The sequence below is a fragment of the Callorhinus ursinus genome, unplaced genomic scaffold (genome assembly GCF_003265705.2).
Source record: "Callorhinus ursinus isolate GAN/ISIS: 27379988/994484 unplaced genomic scaffold, GSC_fseal_2.0 scaffold82, whole genome shotgun sequence".
Taxonomy (NCBI): Eukaryota; Metazoa; Chordata; class Mammalia; order Carnivora; family Otariidae; genus Callorhinus; species Callorhinus ursinus.
Window position 1 is genome coordinate 674,333 of NW_027397144.1, and position 21,523 is coordinate 695,855.

General features: G+C 50.4%; 1 protein-coding gene across 4 annotated transcripts in view; it reads right to left on the reverse strand.

The window, feature by feature from the left end:
* Positions 1–8,168: 8,168 nt before the first annotated feature.
* Positions 8,169–21,523, reverse strand: part of DNMT1 (DNA methyltransferase 1) — a 45,149-nt gene continuing 31,794 nt past the window's right edge. For all 4 annotated transcript variants that reach the window (XM_025863197.2, XM_025863196.2, XM_025863198.2 and 1 more), the window contains 17 exons: positions 21,368–21,483; positions 20,982–21,186; positions 20,770–20,903; positions 19,451–19,624; positions 17,322–17,543; positions 15,876–16,068; positions 15,046–15,130; positions 14,737–14,865; positions 14,095–14,377; positions 13,632–13,773; positions 12,240–12,406; positions 11,644–11,821; positions 10,792–10,987; positions 10,319–10,485; positions 9,976–10,092; positions 8,825–8,915; positions 8,169–8,530 (listed from right to left, as the gene is read on the reverse strand). In XM_025863197.2, the coding sequence (XP_025718982.1) occupies positions 8,496–8,530; positions 8,825–8,915; positions 9,976–10,092; positions 10,319–10,485; positions 10,792–10,987; positions 11,644–11,821; positions 12,240–12,406; positions 13,632–13,773; positions 14,095–14,377; positions 14,737–14,865; positions 15,046–15,130; positions 15,876–16,068; positions 17,322–17,543; positions 19,451–19,624; positions 20,770–20,903; positions 20,982–21,186; positions 21,368–21,483 (2,634 nt within the window). In that variant the 3' untranslated portion in view covers positions 8,169–8,495. The remainder of the gene's footprint in view (positions 8,531–8,824; positions 8,916–9,975; positions 10,093–10,318; positions 10,486–10,791; positions 10,988–11,643; positions 11,822–12,239; positions 12,407–13,631; positions 13,774–14,094; positions 14,378–14,736; positions 14,866–15,045; positions 15,131–15,875; positions 16,069–17,321; positions 17,544–19,450; positions 19,625–20,769; positions 20,904–20,981; positions 21,187–21,367; positions 21,484–21,523) is intronic.

Below are 21,523 nucleotides of genomic sequence, written 5' to 3' on the forward strand. Positions count from 1 at the left end.
AAAAAACAAACAAAAAAACAAACAAACAAAAAAAAAAACACAGAATTACCACATGATCCAGCAAACCCACTTCTGGGTACATCTTCAAAGGAATTGAAAGCAGGGACACACATATATTTGTACTCGTGCTCAAAGTAGCATGGATCACATTGGCAAGAAAGTTGAAGCGACCCCAGTGTCTGTTGACAGAAGAATGGGTACACAAACTGTGGTTATTATTTGGCCTTAAAAAGGAGGGACATTCTGACACCTGCTAAGACAGGGACGAACCTTAAGGACATTGTGCTCAGTGAACTAAGCCAGTGACAAAAGGACAAATACTGCATGATTCCACTCACAGGAGCTCCCCAGAGTCAAATTCACGGAGACAGGAAGCAAATGTAGGATGCCAGGGGTGGGGGAAGGGGTGGGGAGTCGGTGTTTCATGGGGCAGAAGTTCAGTGTGGGAAGATGAGAAAGTTCTGGAGACAGATGGTGGAGACAGCTGCACAACAGTGGAAATGTGTTTAATGCTACGGAGCTGGGCACTGAAAAATGGTTGAAACGGTAATTTATATGTATTTTAGCACGAGTAAGAAATTAAAAACACAAAGGGCGCCTGGGTGGCTCAGTTGGTTAAGCGACTGCCTTCAGCTCAGGTCATGATCCTGGAGTCCCGGGATCGAGTCCCACATCAGGCTCTCTGCTCAGCAGGGAGCCTGCTTCTCCCTCTGACCCTCTTCCTTCTCGTGCTCTCTGTCTCTCATTCTCTCTCTCAGATAAATAAATAAAATCTTTTAAAAAAAGAAATTAAAAACACATGGACATACCCACACCTGAAGCAGACAATGAGCTACCACTTCACACCCATTAGGATGGCTGTTTAATTAATAAACAGAAAAATAAGTGTTGGTAAGGATGTGGAGCAACCGGAACCCTTGTGCTTTCCTGATGGGAATGTAAATGGGTGCAGCCATTGTGGAAAAGAGTTTGAGACTTTCTCAAACAGTGAAACATAGGACTTGCCTTATAGTCCAGCAATTCCACTCCTAGGTATGTACTCAAAATAGCTCAGAGAAGGGACTCAGCTACTCCTACACCAGTGCTCACGGTAGCATTGCTCACAAGAGCTGGTGGAAAGAACCCACGTGTTCCCCGACAGACAGATGAACATGCGGTGTGTCAGACAATGGAATGTTACTCAGTCTAAAAGATAATGAAGTTCTGTCCACAATAGCCAAACTGTGGAAAGAGCCAAGATGTCCATCGACAGATGAATGGATAAAGAAGAAGTGGTATATATACACGATGGAATATTATGCAGCCATCAAAAGGAATGAGATCTTGCCATTTGCAACGATGTGGATGGAACTGGAGGGTGTTATGCTGAGTGAAATAAGTCAATCAGAGAAAGACATGTACCATATGACCTCACTGATATGAGGAATTCTTAATCTCAGGAAACAAACTGAGGGTTGCTGGAGTGGTGTGGGTGGGAGGGATGGGGTGGCTGGGTGATAGACATTGGGGAGGGTATGTGCTACGGTGAGCGCTGTGAATTGTGCAAGACTGTTGAATCACAGATCTGTACCTCTGAAACAAATAACGCAACATATGTTAAGAAAAAAGAAAAAGAAGAAGATAGCAGGAGGGGAAGAATGAAGGGGAGTAAGTCAGAGGGGGAGACCAACCATGAGAGATGATGGACTCTGAAAAACAAACTGAGGGTTCTAGAGGGGAGGGGCGGGGGGATGGGTTAGCCTGGTGATGGGTATTAAAGAGGGCACGTTCTGCATGGACGCACTGGGTGTTATGCACAAACAATGAATCATGGAACACTGCATCAAGAACTAATGATGTAATATATGGTGATTAACATAACAATAAGAAAATTTTAAAAAAAAGCAAGAGGGAAGCCAAGAGTAGGAGGTGAGAGGCATCCAGCAGGGACAGGAGAGGGACTGCTGGGTGGACCTGAGTGACGTTGATAGAGTCCATACCTCCTCAGCTACTGCAGTGGCAGCCAGGGGAGAAAAGCTGGCCAAGGGCCTCAGAAACAGGAACGGACAAGAGGATCTGAGATGTTGCTTAGATATGCCTGATACATTTTTGTTATGTTTACGTATACTTACGTAAAACATGCACCCACGTGTACAAACACCATCACATTTAACAGACAATAGTTAACAAAAGATGGTAGTAAAGATCCAACCAAATTTAATTCCCTCCTACATTCTTTGATATATGCTTAAGGTTTTATACAATAAAGGTATTTTGACTTTATAATGGGTAAATGTCATGTGGACAATTTTAGAAAGGGAGGCAGAGTAGTAACCATTTCTTTTTCAAAGTAAAACAAAGCTGCAAAAAAAAAAAAAAGATAATGAAGTTCTGACACCTACCACAACATCGATGAACGTCAAAAACACGCTGAGGGGCGCCTGGGTGGCTCAGTTCGTTAAAGGTCCGGCTCTTGATTTCAGCTCAGGTCATGATTTCAGGGTCCTGGGATTGAGCACCACATTGGGCTCCTGGCTCAGCGGGGAGTCTGCTTGAGATTCTCTGTCTCCTTCTCCCTCTGCCCCTCCCCCTGCTCTAATAAAATAAATTTAACATTTAATTAATTTAGGACTTAATAAAATCTTAAAAAAAAAAAACATGCTTAGTGAAAGAAGCCAGATACAAAAGGCCGAATATATGATTCCACTTATAGGAGGTGCCCAGAGTAGGCAAACTCAGACAGAAAGGAGGTGGGGAGGGATAAGGAGTTAGTGTTTATTTTTAAATTTTTTAAAGATTTTCTTTATTTATTTATTTGACAGAGAGAGGCACAGCGAGAGAGGGAACACAAGCAGGGGGAGTTGGGGAGGAAGAAGCAGGCTTCCCACCAAGCAGGGAGCCCGATGCGGGGCTCAAGCCCAGGACCCTGTGATCATGACCTGAGCTGATGGCAGACGCTTAACCGACTGAGCCACCCAGGCGCCCCAGGAGTTAGTGTTTAATGACTCTGGGATAAAAATGTTCTGGAAAGTGCAGTGAGAGTGGCACAACAATGTGAATGCAATTGAATGGCACTGAATTATACACTTAAAATGGTTTAATGCTTTATAAAAAACAAGCAAACAAAAACCTAAGAAAACCCCCAAACCCAGCCATGATTCTTGACTGAGTAAATTAGATTAGGGATTACAAAATGATCATCAAAATCTATTCTTTCACCTGATTTACTAACTGCCATTCTGTTGGAGACAGAGCTTTCTCATCAGCGGGCACCACCTGCTTCTCATTAAATCGTTCTTGCCAGAAAGGCCTGATTCCCCCCCCCCCGCTTTTTAATGATTTCAAAGTACAGCACCATGTTTAACAGTCACCTCAAATGGTAACAAGGCTTTGAACCATCCATGGATTTCATTGATTAGATCTACTACAATCACCGTTCTTGTCAATTCTCCAACTCCAGTAGGTTTTTCTTCCCGGGAAAAGGCGGAGTTGAACTCTGATGGAAGAAGATGCCGTTAGGGAGCCAGAGAGGCAGAAGCTGCTGGAAGCCATGTCCCCTCCCTTAGCACCAGGGGGCACCCCCTTGGTCCACAGCCTGGCTCAGACCGGTGCTCTTGGGGTACACGGAGGCAGATGTACCTGACAGGCAGCCACTCACTTGGGCCACCCCCGAGGAACAGACCACTGCCCAGCTGAGACCCAGTGCTCAAGCCACAGCACCAAACAGTTTCTACTCCTCACGCTAAAGTGAATCTTCGAATTGTTCTTGGTAGTGAGGTATCACAAAAATAAGGAAATTCAGCAGGTTGGCTAGGTTAAAAAACAAAACAAAAAACAAAGAACAACAAAACCACATAGTACACAAAGTCAATAATCAATACACGTCAATCTTTCTGTAGAGGCAAAGGGCCACTGTTCAGATAGTAACATCCTTCCCCTCCCTACCCCCCAGTAAAACCCAAAAAAGAAATCCCATTTACGTTGGTGATGGGAGGATTAAATACCTAGGAGTCAAGTTAAGAAATCTGCAGTATCAGGGAGGCTGGGTGGCTCAGTTGGTTAAGTGCTTGATTTCGGCTCAGGTCATGATCTGGGGTCCTGGGATCGAGCCCCATCTCTGGCTCCGCATTCAGCACAGAGTAGGCTTGGGATTCTTTCCCTCTTCCTCTCCCTCCCCCTCTGCCCCCCGCTACTGCACTCTCGCACTCTCTCTCTCAAATAAAATCTTAAAAAAAAAAAAAAAACACAAAACTGCAGTATCTATATGAAGACTGAAATGTTGAGGGACAAAAAAATATCTGTAACCAGGGCAGACCCTATTCTTAGAAAGGCAGGCTTGTCATTAGATCATTTTTCCTCCGAAGTTGTAAGTTTAATGCAATCACTATGAAAATACCCACTAGGTTTTCAGAAGATATGCCAAATTTAAAGTTTGACCGAGCCATTCAACTACTTTATTCAACATTCAACTACTAGAAAGGTACCGTGGATGTGAATTCAGACACACTAACAAATGTACTTACCACCATTTGACCAACTGCCATTGAGGGGCAGTAATTTTCAAATACAGAAGAGTAAAAAAATAAAAAATAAAGTTTTTGAATAAACTGTTTACTAAGCTATTTTTATTTTTTTAAAGATTTCATTTATTTATTTGACAGAGAGAAAGTGAGAGAGGGAACATAAGCAGGGGGAGTGGGGGAGGGAGAAGCAGATTTCCCGTCGAGCAGGGAGCCCGATGCGGGGCTCGATCCCAGGACCCTGGGATCACGACCTGAGCCGAAGGCAGACGCTTAACGACTGAGCCACCCAAGCGCCCCTACTAAGCTATTTTTAAGTAATCTCTACACCCAACATGGGGCTCAAACTCACAACCCCAAGATCGAGAGTTGCACGCTCCACTGACTGAGCCAGCCAGGCACCCTAACAGTTTAAAATAAAGGCATTCCGGGGCGCCTGGGTGGCTCAGTTGGTTAAGCGACTGCCTTCGGCTCAGGTCATGATCCTGGGGTCCCGGGATCGAGTCCCGCATCGGGCTCCCTGCTCAGCGGGGAGTCTGCTTCTCCCTCTGACCCTCCCCCCTCTCGTGCTCTCTGTCTCATCTCTCTCTCTCAAATAAATAAATAAAATCTTAAAAATAAAATAAAATAAAGGCATTCCTTCTACTTAGTAATAAGTGGGAACAAATTGGTGACAGACATTGGCATAGATGGATCCCCAAAACATCACACTGAGTGAAAGGAACCAGATGCGAGAGCCCACACTGAACTGAATGGCTCTAGGTCCTTTATGGAGACCCAAATGGACCAGGGGTTGCCTGATGGCAGGGGAAGAGGGGTGAGGAGGTGGGGAGGGACACAAGGGGATTCTGGAGTGATGGAGATGTTCTACAGCTTAAGGATGTGGGTTCATTTGGGACACCTGGGTGGCTCAGTCGTTAAGCATCTGCCTTCAGCTCAAGTCATGATCTCAGGGTCCTGGGATCGAGCCCGGCATCGGGCTCCCTGCTCAGCGGGGAGCCTGCTTCTCCCTCTGTCTGCTGCTCCCCCTGCTTGTGCTCGCTCTGACAAATAAAATCTTAAAAAAAAAAAAAAGGATGTGGGTTCATTTATCAAAATACAAGCTGTATGTTCAGGACTGGTTTCCTATCAGACCTCGACAGAAACAAAACAGAACCAAACCAGGGGCCGAGCAAGACATGTGCAGGTAGGATAGCTTTTGAGGTGTAGTTTTAATCAATGCCACTCTTTGTAGCAGGGAAAAGTCAAATACACGCACTGTACTCGGGCAGAGGAGGTCTTCAGGAGGTAAGGACTCTGTTGTCTTGGTCAAGGGGTTTAGGAATGGGGAAAAGATTTAACATACTTCTGGGGCACCTGGGTGGCTCAGTCAGTTAAGCGTCTGCCTTTGGCTCAGGTCATGATCCCAGGGTCCTGGGATCGAGCCCCGCATCGGGTTCCCTGCTTGGCTGGAAGCCTGCTTCTTTCTCCCTCTCCCATTCCCCCTGCTTGTGTTCCCTCTCACGCTGTCACTCTCGCCAATTAAATAAATAAAATCTTTTTTTTTTAAAGATTTTATTTATTTATTCATGAAAGACAGAGAGAGAGAGAGAGAGGCAGAGGGAGAAGCAGGCTCCCAAGGAGCAGGGAGCCCGACACAGGACTCGATCCCAAGACCCCGGGACCATGACCCAAGCCGAAGGCAGACGCTCAACCATCTGAGCCACCAAGGCGCCCATAAATAAAATCTTAAAAAAAAAAAAAAAAAAGATTTAACATACTCCTCACTCTACTCACAAAAGACTTTAAGAGGGGGACAGAGGGAGAAAGAATCTTGAAGCAGACTCCCCACTGAGTGCGGAGCCAGAAGGGGGGCTTAATCCCAGGACCCTGAGATCATGACCTGAGCCAAGATCAAGAGTCAGATGCTTAACCAACAGAGCCACCCAGGTGCCCCTTCACAATATACTTTCTAAGTGAATTTTTAGCTTAAAAAAAAAGGGGGGGTGGCAAACAGAAGGTATAACCAGGAAATAAAATCTGATGGGAGAACTTTACCAGGCACCACATCAAGCTGTTGTGTTCCCCGGGTGCATTTGTTACCCAGTCAATAAGTAAGTTGAGGTGTTTATTTTCATCCTTACAGAAGCAATGTTAAAAAGGAGGGGTCAAAGAAATAGGGAAGAAAGCACTAGTTTCGGATCTGGGGGGTAGGGAGGACCTTTACACTTAGGCTCTGAATAACAGAAAAGCAGGCAAATGTAAATCTAACCCCTAAAAATAAGATTCCTATATGGCAAAGATAGGATGACTCAAGATCCAAGTAACAAGCAAGGGGGAAAAATCTAATGCCCAAACGGCAACCAGCAAGGACCAAGTCCCGCAGCATCAGAGACAAGGAACAACTTCCAGGGGCCATCGGACACCTGAAGATGTTCAATCGCTCCTTAAAATGCTAACAAGGGTCTCTCTAGGCCATTGATGAGGATTAAAACAGCAAAAGCCAGAGTACGCTAAAGGAAAGTTCATACTGTTGGTGGGAGCAGCGTTAAGACCCCTAACGGGGTTGGTCGGTCAATGTTCTGAAGTAGAAACAGAAAACATTTACACTCAATGATCCAGGAGCCCCCAAGTATTTCCCTGAAGGAGATGGAAACCCGTGTACAACGACGTTCAGTGTGGCGCTCTTTAAAACAGGAGGAAACATCTAGCCCCTTAGTAGGAAGGTAGTTTTAAGTTTTACGTTTGAACTAGGTTTAGTCTTCCACTCTTAGGACTAAGACACCTGTGACTCCCTGAGGGGAAAGCGACAGCCAAAGGGCCACCAAGGGCGTCATTTACCAGTAGAGGTGGTAGGACGGGTGTTCCTTATCCCACGAGTGGTCCTGTGTCGTGTGTGCTGGTGACTAACACTTCTTTGCTTCTGCTTTGTTGGCATTTTATAGCAAATCCTTTACAAAGACAAACCAAAGAAAAGGTATGTCTTTGAATTCAGTAGGACTGAATTAGGCTGAACGCCCAGGAAGCCTACCTAAAAGATTTAGCTTGTCTGTGGGTACCAGGCCACGGCTCCGAGCGACTCCTCTTTCTTCACTATCCACTACACAGGGCTTCTACCCTCATGGTCACAAGATGGCTGCTGTACCACCAGGCATCCCAGTCCACTCTAGAGCAAAGAAGGGCTACACTGGGGAAGGCCAACGAAGACTGCTCCTTTAAAAGGTTTTAAAGGAGGCTTTAAAAGAAGCCTTCCAGCCTTCCTCCTGGAAGCCACACTAACAAATTCCACTTGCGTCTCCTTGGACAGACCTGTCGCAAGTTAACCCCCACCCCAAGCACGTCCATGGCACACTTCGAGTGATCTAACTTTAGTTTTTTTTTAATTAAGATTTTATTTATTTATTTGAGAGACAGAATGAGATAGAGAGAGAGCATGAGAGGGGGGAGGGTCAGAGGGAGAAGCAGACTCCCCGCTGAGCAGGGAGCCCGATGCGGGTCTCGATCCCGGGACTCCAGGATCATGACCTGAGCCGAAGGCAGTCGCCCAACCAACTGAGCCACCCAGGTGCCCCATCGAGTGATCTAACTTTAGACACCTCCATGGAGTCACCTTCAGCTCTGAGGAGCCCACGCTCATCCAGACCCAGCTGAGAGTCAGCTGGAAGTCCCTCAGAAATCACAAGCCACCAGTCAGGGTGATTTATAGGAGAGATTTATTTGAAGAAATATTACAACATATAAAAACTACATAAAGTCTTAATTTCCACTCATACAGTGGTAGATTTGATATAACGCATAATAAAAAACTTTTAAAATCCAGAATGCACAAAGTACTGCACAGTTTGATCACTAAGTCATTAGTTGATAAGCAAACCTCACAGAACAGCTTCATGTCAGCCAAGGCCACAAACACCGTGAACGACACATTTGAACTGACAGACCGACATGTTAAAAATACAACATCAGTGCATGTTGGGGATCCCTGGTGCCAGAAACAAGGGCGACGGGAGGGCAAAACTAGTCCTTCGTAGTTTCCTCCTCCTTGGTTTTAACTAAAGAGAAATAAAAGGTCAAGTCACTGCAGAGCACACATATGACCTTACACTAAGCAACAGACAAGTGTAACAAACAGGCTAAAATAAAGAGCCGTGTTAACAGCCAGGTGTCGACGTTAATGGCCCACCAAACAAGCACCTGCAGGGGCTCGGGATGAATATTCAGTGAGACTGCTCCCAGGTGTTCCCTAGAGATTCCCCAGCTGCCCTGGCTAGCGTCTGAGCCAGGCCACAGGGCAGGCCTGAGGAAAGGGCCCCGAGCTAACCGCACGCCCACTGCCCCCACTGTACCTGAGGCACTCTCTCGAGCTTTGGCCAACATACAGCGCTTGATCTCCAAGCCAATGGCTTTGGCCAGGGGCGGCGGCACAGCATTCCCCACCTGCAGGAGGGAAGGAGGGAGATGCCCGGTGTGGCATGGCTGGGGTCAGCACCAGCCTCTTCTCAGAACGATGATGAGGGCGCAAAGGCCCAGGTCTCCTGCTCACATGGGCCTGCAAAGCCTGGCCACCGTGATGGCTCTGGGACCCTCCAACCAGCTCATCTTCACACCCCAAACCCCATGTCAAGACCCACCCACAGAAGAAGGGCTTTTAAAGGGCTTTAGAAAAGCTCAGATCCAGACATGGATGTCACCATGCTTCACTTCCGGCTAAGAGGGGTTGTTTCTAGAGAACAGGACTTCGGGGCGGGGGGAGGCAGGAGGCAGGAGGTTTCTGCTATAAGCCCAGGCACTGTTGGCTTTGTGAGCCATGTGCAGGCATTACTTAGACGGAAATACGTTTCCCCCCCTCCCCCACTGGACGGAAATACATTTAAGAAACAGCCAACTCGGGCGCCTGGGTGGCTCAGTCGTTAAGCATCTGCCTTTGGCTCAGGTCATGATCTCAGGATCCTGGGATCGAGCCCTGCACTGGGTTCCCTGCTCCGCGGGGAGCCCGCTTCTCCCTCTCCCTCTCCCCCTGCTTGTGTTCCCTCTCTCCTGCCTCTCTCTCTGTCAAATAAATAAATAAAATCTTAAAAAAAAGAAACAGCCAACTCAACACCCAAGGGATTGTTGGTTCATTCCCACCCTTAGCAACTGTGAGTTTTAACCGATGCACATTTACTCTGCTCCTTCACTGAGGTTCAGTGCCCTGGAACTTTCCTTTGGGCTAAAGCTGCCTCAGAGCTGTAAATAGCAACCGATGTGCTTAACGACAGCCTGACTTGTGAGCACCCTGGGCCCTAGGGACAGGGTCCCTCCTTCCTGGGGACACTGAGGCCGATCGGCCAACAAACTCAGGGTGCTCAGCGTCCCCTCAGAAGTGACCATGTGAGTACTGCTTCTCCCTGGTCACACAGAGCGGCCCCTCTCCCATCAGGGCCACTCTGTGTCAGACCCCGTTCGGCCCGTCCTCGAGGACAGAGGAAAAGCAGGCCGGGTTCAGCTCCCCACTGACCTGTCGGTGCTTATCTAGGATGTTGCCAAACAGCCGGTAGGTGTCCGGGAAGCCCTGGGAGCGAGCGCACTCCCGCACACTCACGACGCGGTGCTGCTCGGGGTGCAGGACACGGCCCTGGGGGCGAAAGGGGAGGTGGGGAAGGGGAACGAAACTGGGCCCACCTGCCCTTTGGGACAGGAGGAGGGAAGCTGCCCCACAGGAAAACTCTAGCCTAGGCCTCAATGGCTGAGTCGGTCTCCGTCAGCACAGAGGCAGGAGGCTAGCCTCTCATGGGCCGGCCCCACCTGCTGAGCCCATGCCTCTGTCCCTTCCCAGGCACGACCCCAGCCCTCAGACCTACCTGCTTGCCCATGGGCTCAGGGTTGGTGACGGTGGTGCTGAAGAAGCCATCCCACTCCAGCCGTCCGTAGAGGCCGGCCCAGTGGTTGTGCCTGTTTCCGGTGTGGGGCAAGCACCAGGGGATGAGCGTGTTGAACTGTCTAGCCGCAGAGTCACAGGCTTTGCCCGCTAGAAGAGAGGGCTGCGATGAGACTGTGGTTATGGAACGGGAGGGACAGAGCAGCCAAGAGTCCCCAGCCGAAGACAAAGCTTTTATGACTTCATGCTCTCAGCCATCTATTTACAGCAGGGCCATCCAGGTTCGGCGGGTCTGTGCCTTGCCCGGGGCCGCAGGTCCATGAGCGGCGGCCCCCAGTATCTCCCGCTGGGAGCCCCCTGTACTGCTGCAGGTGATCAGAAGCTGAAGGGGCTGGGGCGGGTGGTTCAAGGTAAACCCAAGGGAAGCCCCACCCAGGGCACCGGCAGGGTCCCCACCTTCCACACAGGAGCAGACCCCGCGGAGGGCCCCAGTGCTGCTGCAGCCGTTCTTCTTATCATGGTACGTGTAGCGCAGCTTCCTGGCCATGGTGCCATCAGAGAGTCGCACCTCGATATTCGGCAGGTCACGCCAGTCTGAGCCAGGGGCCAGAGGGATGTGCCGCATGCGGGCGGCCACCAATGCACTCATGTCCTGAAAATGCACAGCAGCGCCCACTGTCTGTCACTTCAATCAGGGAGCATTTAAGCACCCATGGTAGGCTGGGCACCACCATTCTCAGCACCGGAAACGGGAACCCCCAGGGGGTTTACATCCCATTGTGAGAGACAAACGGTAGCCCAAATCGACAACCTGGGGACTGCACCTGCCATGGAGGTAGCAGAGCAGGGACATGGAATAGCATGTGGGAGAGTGGGTGAAGGGCAAGCTGAGAGGGCTTCTCTGAGGTGGTGACAGGTGAGCAGAGCCCCGCAGGATCAGAGAACCAGCTAGAGCAAGAGCTGGGTTTGGTGTATCTAGGAGAACACACAGAACATGGGCAGAAGAGACAAGGTTGGTCAGAGAGGCAGTGGCCAGACACCTGTTCAGGAAGAGCAGCAGCTCAGACGCTCTGTGACCGTGTGCTGCTGCAGGGGGGCACGGATGGTAGTGGCAAGAAGAAAAGCAGGAGGCCAGGAGGTGAGGGCGGGAGCCAGCTGAGAGGATGCTGATTTAAGCTGAGCTGGGAAGGGGCCAGGCTCAGATCCTGCCTCCCACCCCAAGCCCTGGCTGGGCTCCAACCACACGTTCCATTCTCATGAGGCCACTGGTCCGACCAGGCTGGCCCTGCTCTGGCAAGGCACTGTTACCTTACAGATGTGGTCCCTGAGGATGGGCTGGTACTGTGAGCCCCGGAGCTGCCTCTGGAACCAGGACTGAGGCTCCCCATTGTACAAGATCTCCAGTGCCGAAGCTCCATTCCGGACCTCAGGGAGGTCAGACATGGTGTCCCGCACAGTGATGGTTCGGAACGGGCCCGAGCTTAACCTGCAACAGCACAGCAGACTGCTGACAACTCTGGGGACCCAGGCCACGACAGTTCCTCATGTCACAGGTGCCACATCCTGACAGCTGGCCCTGCGACCCCCCCCGCCCAGGGAGGACAACCTAGCTCAGAAGTCAAAGGGCCGCCCAAGGTCATGAGAGCGGCATCCTTCTTAGACCCTGTGTACAAAGACAAGCTGCCCTACGGGCTCTGCTCACAGCCACGACCGGGTCCAGCGGCTGCCCTGCGTGCAGCCCTCACCTAGAGGTCAGAGCAAGACCAGAGGAGGTAAAGCACTTGTGCGGCAGGCCCGCGCCATGCTGCCTGCTCTAACATGTTCTCCTCAGCTCTGGCCTCACGAGAGACCCACCGACACCAAACCTCCCAGGAAACACAGCGGGGCAAAGGAGGGGCTCCCACCTGGTGATGTTGCTGACGAACTTCTTGTCATCCACCACGACACTCAGCTGGCAGGCCCGCGGCGCAAACACGTGCAGTGGCTCTGGGAACAGGGGAAGCTTCTCTCCAGGGGCCGCGGCCAGGATGATGGCCCGCCTCCGCGTCTGGGCCACGCCGTACTGACCAGCCTGTGGAGCGGGCCAGGCACCCACAGTTAGGCGGGCACCTCCAGCTAGCCCCTAATTAACTCAGCAGGTTTACTCCTAACAGAAGTGGGACCACACGAAAGATAAAAGATCCCACGCGATGGCCACTAGTCCCTGGAGAAGGTGGGAGTAAACCGTGCTGGCAAGTCCAGCCAGCTCTTTCGAGAGCTCTACGTGGGATCCCCTGATCTCAGTGCTCGGGGAGAAGAGCGGGCAGAGAGCCAAGGAGCCCTGCCGCCTACCCAGCAGCACCAAGTGCTGCCAACAAGGTTTGATGGGTGAGCCCAAGACCCACGGAGGCTGGACCTGGGGGGTGGGGGTGGGTGGCAGCCCAGCACCTCGCTCACGCAGACACTACCTCACTACCTTCCAGCCAGACTTTCTTCCCATTTGAGCATTGCTTCAGTTTTTGTTATGCCATTAGTTACTGAACAGGTATATACAGACTAGCTGCTTTGCAGATCAAGCCTAGTTCCAGCAAATCACCCAAAGTCTCTATCCATGCAGACAGAGCTACCAGTCGCTCCCTGGAGTACGATCTTCCACCTTCTCCTGAGGTTTCTACCTGGGTACATTCACCTGAGAGATATTTTTGCTAACCAGTAACGGTTTAGTCTGTGCATCCTCCTGCACTTTTTTTTTTTTAATATTATTTATTTACTTGACAGAGACAGAGAGAAAGCAAAAGCAGGAACACAAGCAGGGGGAGAGGGAGAAGCAGGCTTCCTGCCGAGCAGGGAGCCCGATGTGGGGCTTGATCCCAGGACCCTGGGATCATGACCTGAGCCAAAGGCAGACACCCAATGACTGAGCCACCCAGGCGCCCCATCCTTCTGCACTTCTGGCTTCACCTACCCCGCATGGGGATCTATCTGCTACCTAGAGCTCTGCAGTTGGCCACCATCCTTTCCTCTCAAGAGAAAGGGGGTGGAAACACACAGCCCCTCCTCAGGCACCAGATGATTCGATTCTCAAAACCCTAAGAGGTAGGCAGACTTACTGGTGCACCGGTTCTGTGGTCTCAGACTTGGATGCTACAAGCTTTGCAGAGGTGGGTGCAGGCCCCAGCCGCCACCTCCCCCACGCTCACTGGCACATGTCACTGTAGTACAGGCCTGTCCCGTTCAACTCTTATTTTCAGTTAGAAACCATCTGCCACAGTCCAGGGACCACCGAGCCCCTCCCCTGCCCACACCCGTCTGCCCACCTGCAACACGCCGAAGGTGCACTGATAGCCCATGCGGACGAGGCAGCGGAGAGTGAGCTTCAGGACCATGGAGCGCTTGAAGGAAACGAAATTCCGGACATTCTCCAACAGGAAGTAGCGGGGCCGGTAGTAGTCACAGTAGCTGTGGGAGGTGGCAGAGACTACGAGGGTCATCCGCACGCACCAAATGAAGACCTACTCTACCAGAGGCTACACCCGAATGCTCGAAGTTTGCTCGTTGGGAAGCTACGCTCGGTGACTCTCCAAGTCTCTCTGCCAAAAGCCAGCTGTGAACTCCCTGGAGGCAAAGGCTGGGCGCCTCACCTGCACACACGGCCTCCAGTAGGCACACCAGCTAACCCAGCGACTGTGCGCCGCCAGCACACGTGCTGTCGCAGTCCCAGGGCTGGCTGTCTAGCCACCCTCAGGCAGCCCTGAACACAGGGGCTTCTACTCCGTTTACCTGAGAAAGGAAACCACCAGGGAGTTCTTGAACTTGGAGTAGGTACGAGAGTTGAAGCGGTTCATGCCACTGAACCCTTGGCAAGGCGGCCCACCGCACAGCATCTCCACATCTCCCTTCTGAGGCAGCTTTTGACCCCGGGAGTTGGTCGCCTCCCCGGCCATGACCAGCTTCAGCAGTACGTTGCAGTCCTCCGTGAACACCGTGGACCCAGGATTGTTCAGCCGAAATGCCTGGGCCGCAGGGTCCCACATCTCGATGGCCCACAGTGTTTCCGAGATGCCTGGGACATACAAGGACAAATGTGTGCTAAGAACCCCCTTGAATCACACTCGAGGCAGAACTGTGACGGGAGCCAGAAACGTCTTCCAGGTGGAACCTGCCTGATCCAGTTTAACTAGTTGTTTTTTTTTTTTAAGGATTTTATTTATTTGACACAGAGAGACACAGCGAGAGAGGGAACACAAGCAGGGGGAGTGGGAGAGGGAGAAGCAGGCTTGCCGAGGAGCAGGGAGCCCGATGCAGGGCTCGATCCCAGGACTCTGGGATCATGACCTGAGCCGAAGGCAGACGCTTAACGACTGAGCCACCCAGGCGCCCCCAGTTTTACTAGTTATGCAGAGAAACCCTCATGGTATTTACCTGCTTGGTGGAATCCTTCCGACAACCCCCCACAGCCAGAAAACACATCTAAGGTCCGCAGCTTAGGCAGTTTAATTTCTGTCTCTGGTTCACTCGGTTCACACGTTTGAGACTTTGCCCTGCCCTTCCCTGGAAGAGACAGGCCACAAGTTAGGTCAGAGCCCTAACCTGTTCTCCCTAAACCCTCATTTTAAATTCACAGCAGAGAATGATGCAATATCAGAAGCTGTGTTTTCATACCAAATGATTCATCAGTTCCCAAATTACATAAGACAGACTTGAAGAGAACCGTGCGGAATAATGACGTACCTTTACCCTTCCCTTTCCCTTTATTTCCAGGGCTACGGGCATGGTTTGGAGGATCTTCAAAGCTTTTGTTCTTGGCATTATAGGCCTAAGAAGGAAAAACCACAACAGTCTGGCAGGGAAACACACTGGTCCCTTTTCTTACAAAGACAATTTAAGTTAATCTGATAAAGATCCACTTAATTTCTCCCTAATTATGGCCATAAGCATTAGCCATCAATAAGAATACTTCGATTTTATTATGGTAGAAACGGGAGGGGAGGGGGGAGTTCTATGATACAAATATTTTGTGGCCAACTCTGGAATTCCTGCTATTCTAAGTACCTGGACTACTCATTCTAAAAATAGACAAAGTGATAATTGGGCCATCCACAGTGAAACATGAGGGAAACACAGGCGTGTATCAACTTCAAATGACCTAACCCAGGAAGAGCCACGCTCAAACAATTTAAAAGCTCTTAACTTAAGTGACAAACTCCCAGATCCTTCCTCAGTCATCAGTGCTCAGCCGTACAGACCTCACCTGGCCACAGACTCTGGGTGAAGGGACTGAGAGGCAGGGCTGAGTCCGCCAGGGAAAGGGGCACCTTTCTGTAACTCACATTAAGGCATTAATAGGGCTAGCAGAGGCCTCCTAGTAGTTTCCAAATAAACTGTACGTACATAAGGACTCTCAAATGTTACTTCTGGCTTAAGAAAGTGTTAAGTTCCAGAAGAACCTGAATACCGCAGATTCATTACTCCAGTGGAATTACTCTGGGTAATTCCACTACTTTCTTGGAGGCTGGAACTTTGACCTGAAGCCCCCGCCTCCAGTAAGTGCAGGGTACCACCTCAAGGAAGTAGAAGCGGTCTGGCCCCCCGGCAGAGAAGTCCTGGAGGCACCCAGGCAGGTCCTCCCCATACTCCACAGTACAGCGGCCCTGCACGGCCTTGAAGTCCACCACCACCTCCTCATCGCTCCAGTAAAGCAGGTTGATGTCTGCGTGGTAACTTGCTGGGGTAGACTTGTGGGTGTTCTCTGGCCTGAAAATGGAAGCGTCTTGGTTAGCAATTCTCTTTTGCTGTTAACTGACAAAAGAATTAAACGGCACCACATTTCTGGGGGTGCTCAGAAAATCAACGGGTAAAGACCACAACCCCATTAGGTCAACCTGATTTCTATCTCCCTTCACTGACACGACCAACAGTGATTCCTCGCCACGGACTCAGCGTGGGATCTGCTGGCTCCTTCCCCACGGAGGACAGCTGCCTGCTGCCCGTTAGGCGTCTAGGGCTTCCTGCTCTTGCCTGTACCAGCCAGACCTCTCACTCCCTTTCTGCTAATACAAACGATTACTACAAAGACTTTAAGTCTTTGATACACATTAGTTAAGTGAAACAACCTTATACCCATTTCTGATTATTTTCTGGTTAGCTCCTAACCACTAGGAGTTACTAGGATCCCAGAGGCAGACTGATTGAAGCCAAGAACTTGGGAAAAGGACAGACAGAGGGGAACCCGAGAAACAGGAAGGGGCACCTGGGAAGAACAGGAGGAGAGAATGGGGCGGGGAGGGAGGAGGGGGCAGAACTCAGACAATCCTAAATAGACGGCAGAGCCCAGGACATTCCCCCCGACTTTGTCACACACTTGACTTTTGCGTAAGGATTTCTTTGGGGGAGAGAACTCTGTCACTTTAAAAATGTCTAGGTGCGCCTGGGTGACTCAAGTCGGTTAAGCGTCTGCCTTCGGCTCAGGTCATGATCCCGGGGTCCTGGGATTGAACCCCACATTGGGCTCCCTGCTTGCTGGGGAGTCTGCTTCTCCCTCTCCCTCTGCCCCTGCTCACTCGTTCTCTCAAATAAATAAAATCTTTAAAAAAATAAAATAAAATAAAACAAAGGTCTAAAGCAAGGCTATGAAATATAATTAAGTCACTGTCAGCACCCACCAGATAATCAAACACTTAGAAAAACAGCTATCTCGGGCGCCTGCGTGGCTCAGTTGGTTAAGCGACTGCCTTCAGCTCAGGTCATGATCCTGGAGTCGCAGGATCGAGTCCTGCATCGGGCTCCCTGCTCAGCAGGGAGTCTGCTTCTCCCTCTGACCTTCCTCTCTCATGCTCTCTACCATTCTCTCTCTCTCTCAATAAATAAAAATCTTAAAAAAAAAAAAAAAGAAAAGAAAAAAAGAAAAACAGCTATCTCTACCAAAGTCTTAAAATATCACTGTTACAATCCCATTTCAGACTTCTAGAAGAGTGCGCCCTCCTGGAAGAGCAGAGGCCTTCACCGACCTGTAGAATTTGTTGATTCTGATCTTGATGTCAGTTTCGTTGGGCCTGCCATTGCTCTTCTTGATACAGAAGATTTCTTTTATTCGGCCAATTCGATATGGCTCAGGGGCATCCAGGTTACTACCTTTGATGTAATCAGAATATTTCCGGTAGTGTTCTGGATATAAATCTTCGTCCACAGGCTCCTTCCGCGGGCGTTTCACAGGGCTGGACAGCTTGATGCTGCAGAGAAGCAAGCATTATGCATAACTGAACATGAAACCATAAAAAGCAATTACCTCAGGGGGTGCCTGGGTGGCTCAGTCAGTTGGGCAACTGCCTTCAGCTCAGGTCATGATCCTGGAGTCCCGGGATCGAGTCCCACATCGGGCTTCCTGCTCAGCAGGGAGTCTGCTTCTCCCTCTGACCCTCTTCCCTCTCGTGCTCTCTATCTCTCATTCTCTCTCTCTCTAATAAATAAATTAAAAAAATTAAAAAAAAAGCAATTACCTCAGCCTTCCTCACCAGCCAGTAACAACTACTACTTAATTCGAACACCCTATAAACTAATGCAGCTAAGTGCCCCAAGATTTACAGAGAAATATGAAGTCTCACCCATAGTTTAAAATGAGCATTCTCAGGGCACCTGGGTGGCTCAGTGGGTTAAGCATCTGCCTTCAGCTCAGGTCATGATCCCGGGGTCTGAACCCCACATCAGGTTTCCTGCTCAGCGGGGAGTCTGCTTCTCCCTCTCCACCCCCCCCCCGACCCACTCATGTGGGCTCTCAAATAAAATCTTTAAAAAAATAAAACGAGCTTTCTCCATCTGTGCGCTGCTGGCTGACACTGTTTGGATCTGCCCAGCTCCCGGCCACAAGGCAGGACTGCACTTCCTTGCATGTGACTCATTCTGCTCAGTGAGTGTGAGAACACAAGCACTTTCCAGGCAGGAACACTAAACTGCCAGGAGAGCCTCCAGGACGCTTTCCCTTGGCTCAGACTGGCAACTGTGAGAAGGCAGCGGTTCCACCAGCTCAGTTCCGAGTGACCCAACCCGTCAAGTACCCTGTTGAACCGCGAGGGACACACAGCACAGGCAAGGAAACCTCCCCATTTGTGGGCTTATCCCCAAGGCCTAACGGGTGCTCTCCTGACAGGTGCTGACCAAGAGGTGATGCTGCAAAAGGCCCAGGGTGGAGACTCGTGGTCTGGGCAAGCTGAATTTGGCCTTATTCCTGAGGTACAGCTGGTCATCTGATTTGGCTGCACACTTTCAAGGCTGCCATGAGGAGGGCAGCTGCCGTGCTTTCCCACCAGACCCCCTCAGTCTGACAGGTTCCAGAGGGGCCTCTGAGCATGGTGTGGACGCTTGTGCTCTGCAGTGAGCATCTGGGCACACAGCACCTTGGGCACCCTCTCCAATGCACCAAGGACAGCGGGGCTAAAGGGGCTACATGCACCAACTGCCCGAGGCCGGAAGGCCCCTGCCCTCTGTTCTGTAATTCACAGTAACCGAACGGAGGGTGGGGACTGGGTTCCAACTGGGACTTTAGGAAAATGCTACTGCAAGTCGGAAAACGGAGAAATTCGGAAAGTGTTGGTTGTAAACGCAACCCCACGCTAGTTCTTAGAACAAAGACTGGATCAAGTGTGGAAATTCCTCAGCTTTATTTGTCCCCGAAGAGCCCCAAACCTCTGATATACAAAGAGTCTCGATACTTCCTGGTAAATGGGATTGCAACTCCTGTTCATTCAATCTTTACTCTAGGCCAGGCACTGGGCTAAGTGCTCTCTGTTCAACTCACTTCATCCTAAGAGCCGGGCAGGCGAGACCATCCTCCCATGGAACAGACAGGGACTGAGAGGAGATGGTCTCCGCCCCAAAGCCTCATGGCTGGGCAGGGCCCCACCACGGGCACTAGCGACCCCTTAGCCAGTGCATCCGTGGACTTCCTTCAGGCTTACAGCTTCACTCTGCAGTGAACTATCCGCACTCTACACGGGAGAGGTGGCCGTTGCTGATCACCAGATACTACAGTGACAGTTCAGGCAGCAGCTAGTCCTCGGGGTCCAGGGTGGGGGACATCGCAAAGCCAACCCTGTACTGGTCCAGAGCTCATGGCCCTGACCTGGGCAGAGCAGGCACTCACTTGAACGTGAAGGCCTCGGGGAGGAGGTACACGCCATCACCCACTCGATACTGAATGCCGTTCTTGGTGGCCGAGCTGTAGAGAACCCGGGTGTCCAGGTCCTCAAGCTGGTCCAGGACCCTTGGAATTTCTTTTTGCCTCATTTCAGCCAGACGGGCACAACTTACACAGAACCTGAAGGAGTGAAGGAAAAAAAAAAAGGCCCTGAGCTGGCTGGTAGCGACTGCAGCAACGACAACCAGTGGCCTAATCCAAAAACTCTGATGACCAACAGAAAATATTTGTAGATATTTGAAGGAAGTAGCTTTCCTGTAGTTTATGTTCACACTTTGGAAAACACTTACTTGGGACCAAAGATATAACACAAGAAAATGACAAGTCAATTCCACTTTCAAGTATTTGATATAAAAACCCTAAGATGGGGCGCCTGGGTGGCTCAGTCGTTAAGCATCTGCCCTCGGCTCGGGTCCTGACCGAGCCCTGCATCGGGCTCCCTGCTCGGTGGGAAGCCCGCTTCTCCCTCTCCCACTCCCCCTGCTTGTATTCCTTCTCTCGCTGTCTCTCTCTCTGTCAAATAAATAAAATCTTAAAAATAAATAAACAAATAAAAACCCTAAGACAAAACAAAATAAAACCCCTAAGACAAACAGAATGTAGAATACGGTAAGGAATACACCACAAGCAAAAATGCAGAGTGGCTCAGGCAGAACTCCATGTCAAAGGAGTCTCCTACTATTCTCTCTTTAGGCTGAAAAGCTAGCTGGTAAAATTCATTATTTCTCATCAATAAGCCCATAAAGGAGAGCTAGAAATGGCCTTCACTGGAGATCAAGTCAAAAGGCAGCAGCAGGCCGACGGGAGAAACCCCAGAAGCACATAAGGCAAGCCTCCCAGCCCTCACCCCATCAGCCTCACTGCTGCTGGAGGGGTGCCAGTGCCACGCTGAGTTCAAACGGTGAGGTACAGAGGCTACAAAGGAAGGCACGGGGCACTGAACACCCAGAGAAAATTTTAAAAAGCCTCCCTAAAAGCAGTCACTCACCAGTTAGAATAAAGCAGCATCAGAGGGACCACTTATGAAAGAAAACCTCTAAGAAACACAAAGAAACGTGCAAGGTCTGTAGCACAAACGCTGAGAAGCACACAAAAACACACATTCTGCTCCGGGATGGGAGAGCTTCTCGTGAAGGTAACTCCACGCCCGGGCTGTCCATACATTTAAAGCAACTGTGACCAAGTCGGGCTGGTGTTTGATGAGCGGGGGAGGAAAACCCCGCCAGGTAGCAGCACATGAGCGTCAGTGGCCGGCCCGCACTCACTTGTACTTGTTCTCCTCCGCTGGCTGGGTTTTCGGAGGGGACTCAAATCTCGCGTAGTCTTGATCATACCACAGTTGGTAGAAGTAGGTCTTTCCGTCATCCTCCGTTATCAGAGCCTCGGGATCCATGCCTCCCTGTGAGCACAAGGACCCAGTGTCAGCCATGACCCCACTCAGGGAGGGAAGGGCACGAGAGGGGCACTGGGCACTCACCTCCAAGGCCCAGTTCTCCGACGGAGCTTTATAGACGACCTTCACCTTGCTGTGGATGTACGAAAGCTGCATGTCCTCACATTCATCCACCAGGAACAGCTCCAAGGGGTCCGATGTGGCTCCGAGGACTGTGTCTGTCCCGGCGCAGAACCAGTGGGCATGAAACATCTGCCCATTGCTGCTGTCCTCCCACAGCGCAGTGACCCTGGAGTCCGAAGAAAGTCACTCACCTGACTGGCAAATCTGGACTGAATCTACTTAGGGCAACTTGTGTTCTCTTTTTGCAATTAGCCTAGCAAAGAGCCGCCACTGCTCTCCTTATGTAAGCATCTCCTAGTTGTCTAAGAGAATGTGTGCTGAAGTCAAGCAAAGGAAAAGATACAAACCTTGCTAAATATAGCGGTTTTGAGGAGTCATCTGGAATAACAGAGACACAGTCCCCCACTTCCAGGGTTTCTGAGTCGATGCAAACCTTCTTAAAGTAATTCTTCTTCCCATCAGTCTGAAAACAAGAGCTTCATTTCAGGTGAGGATGGGTTTGA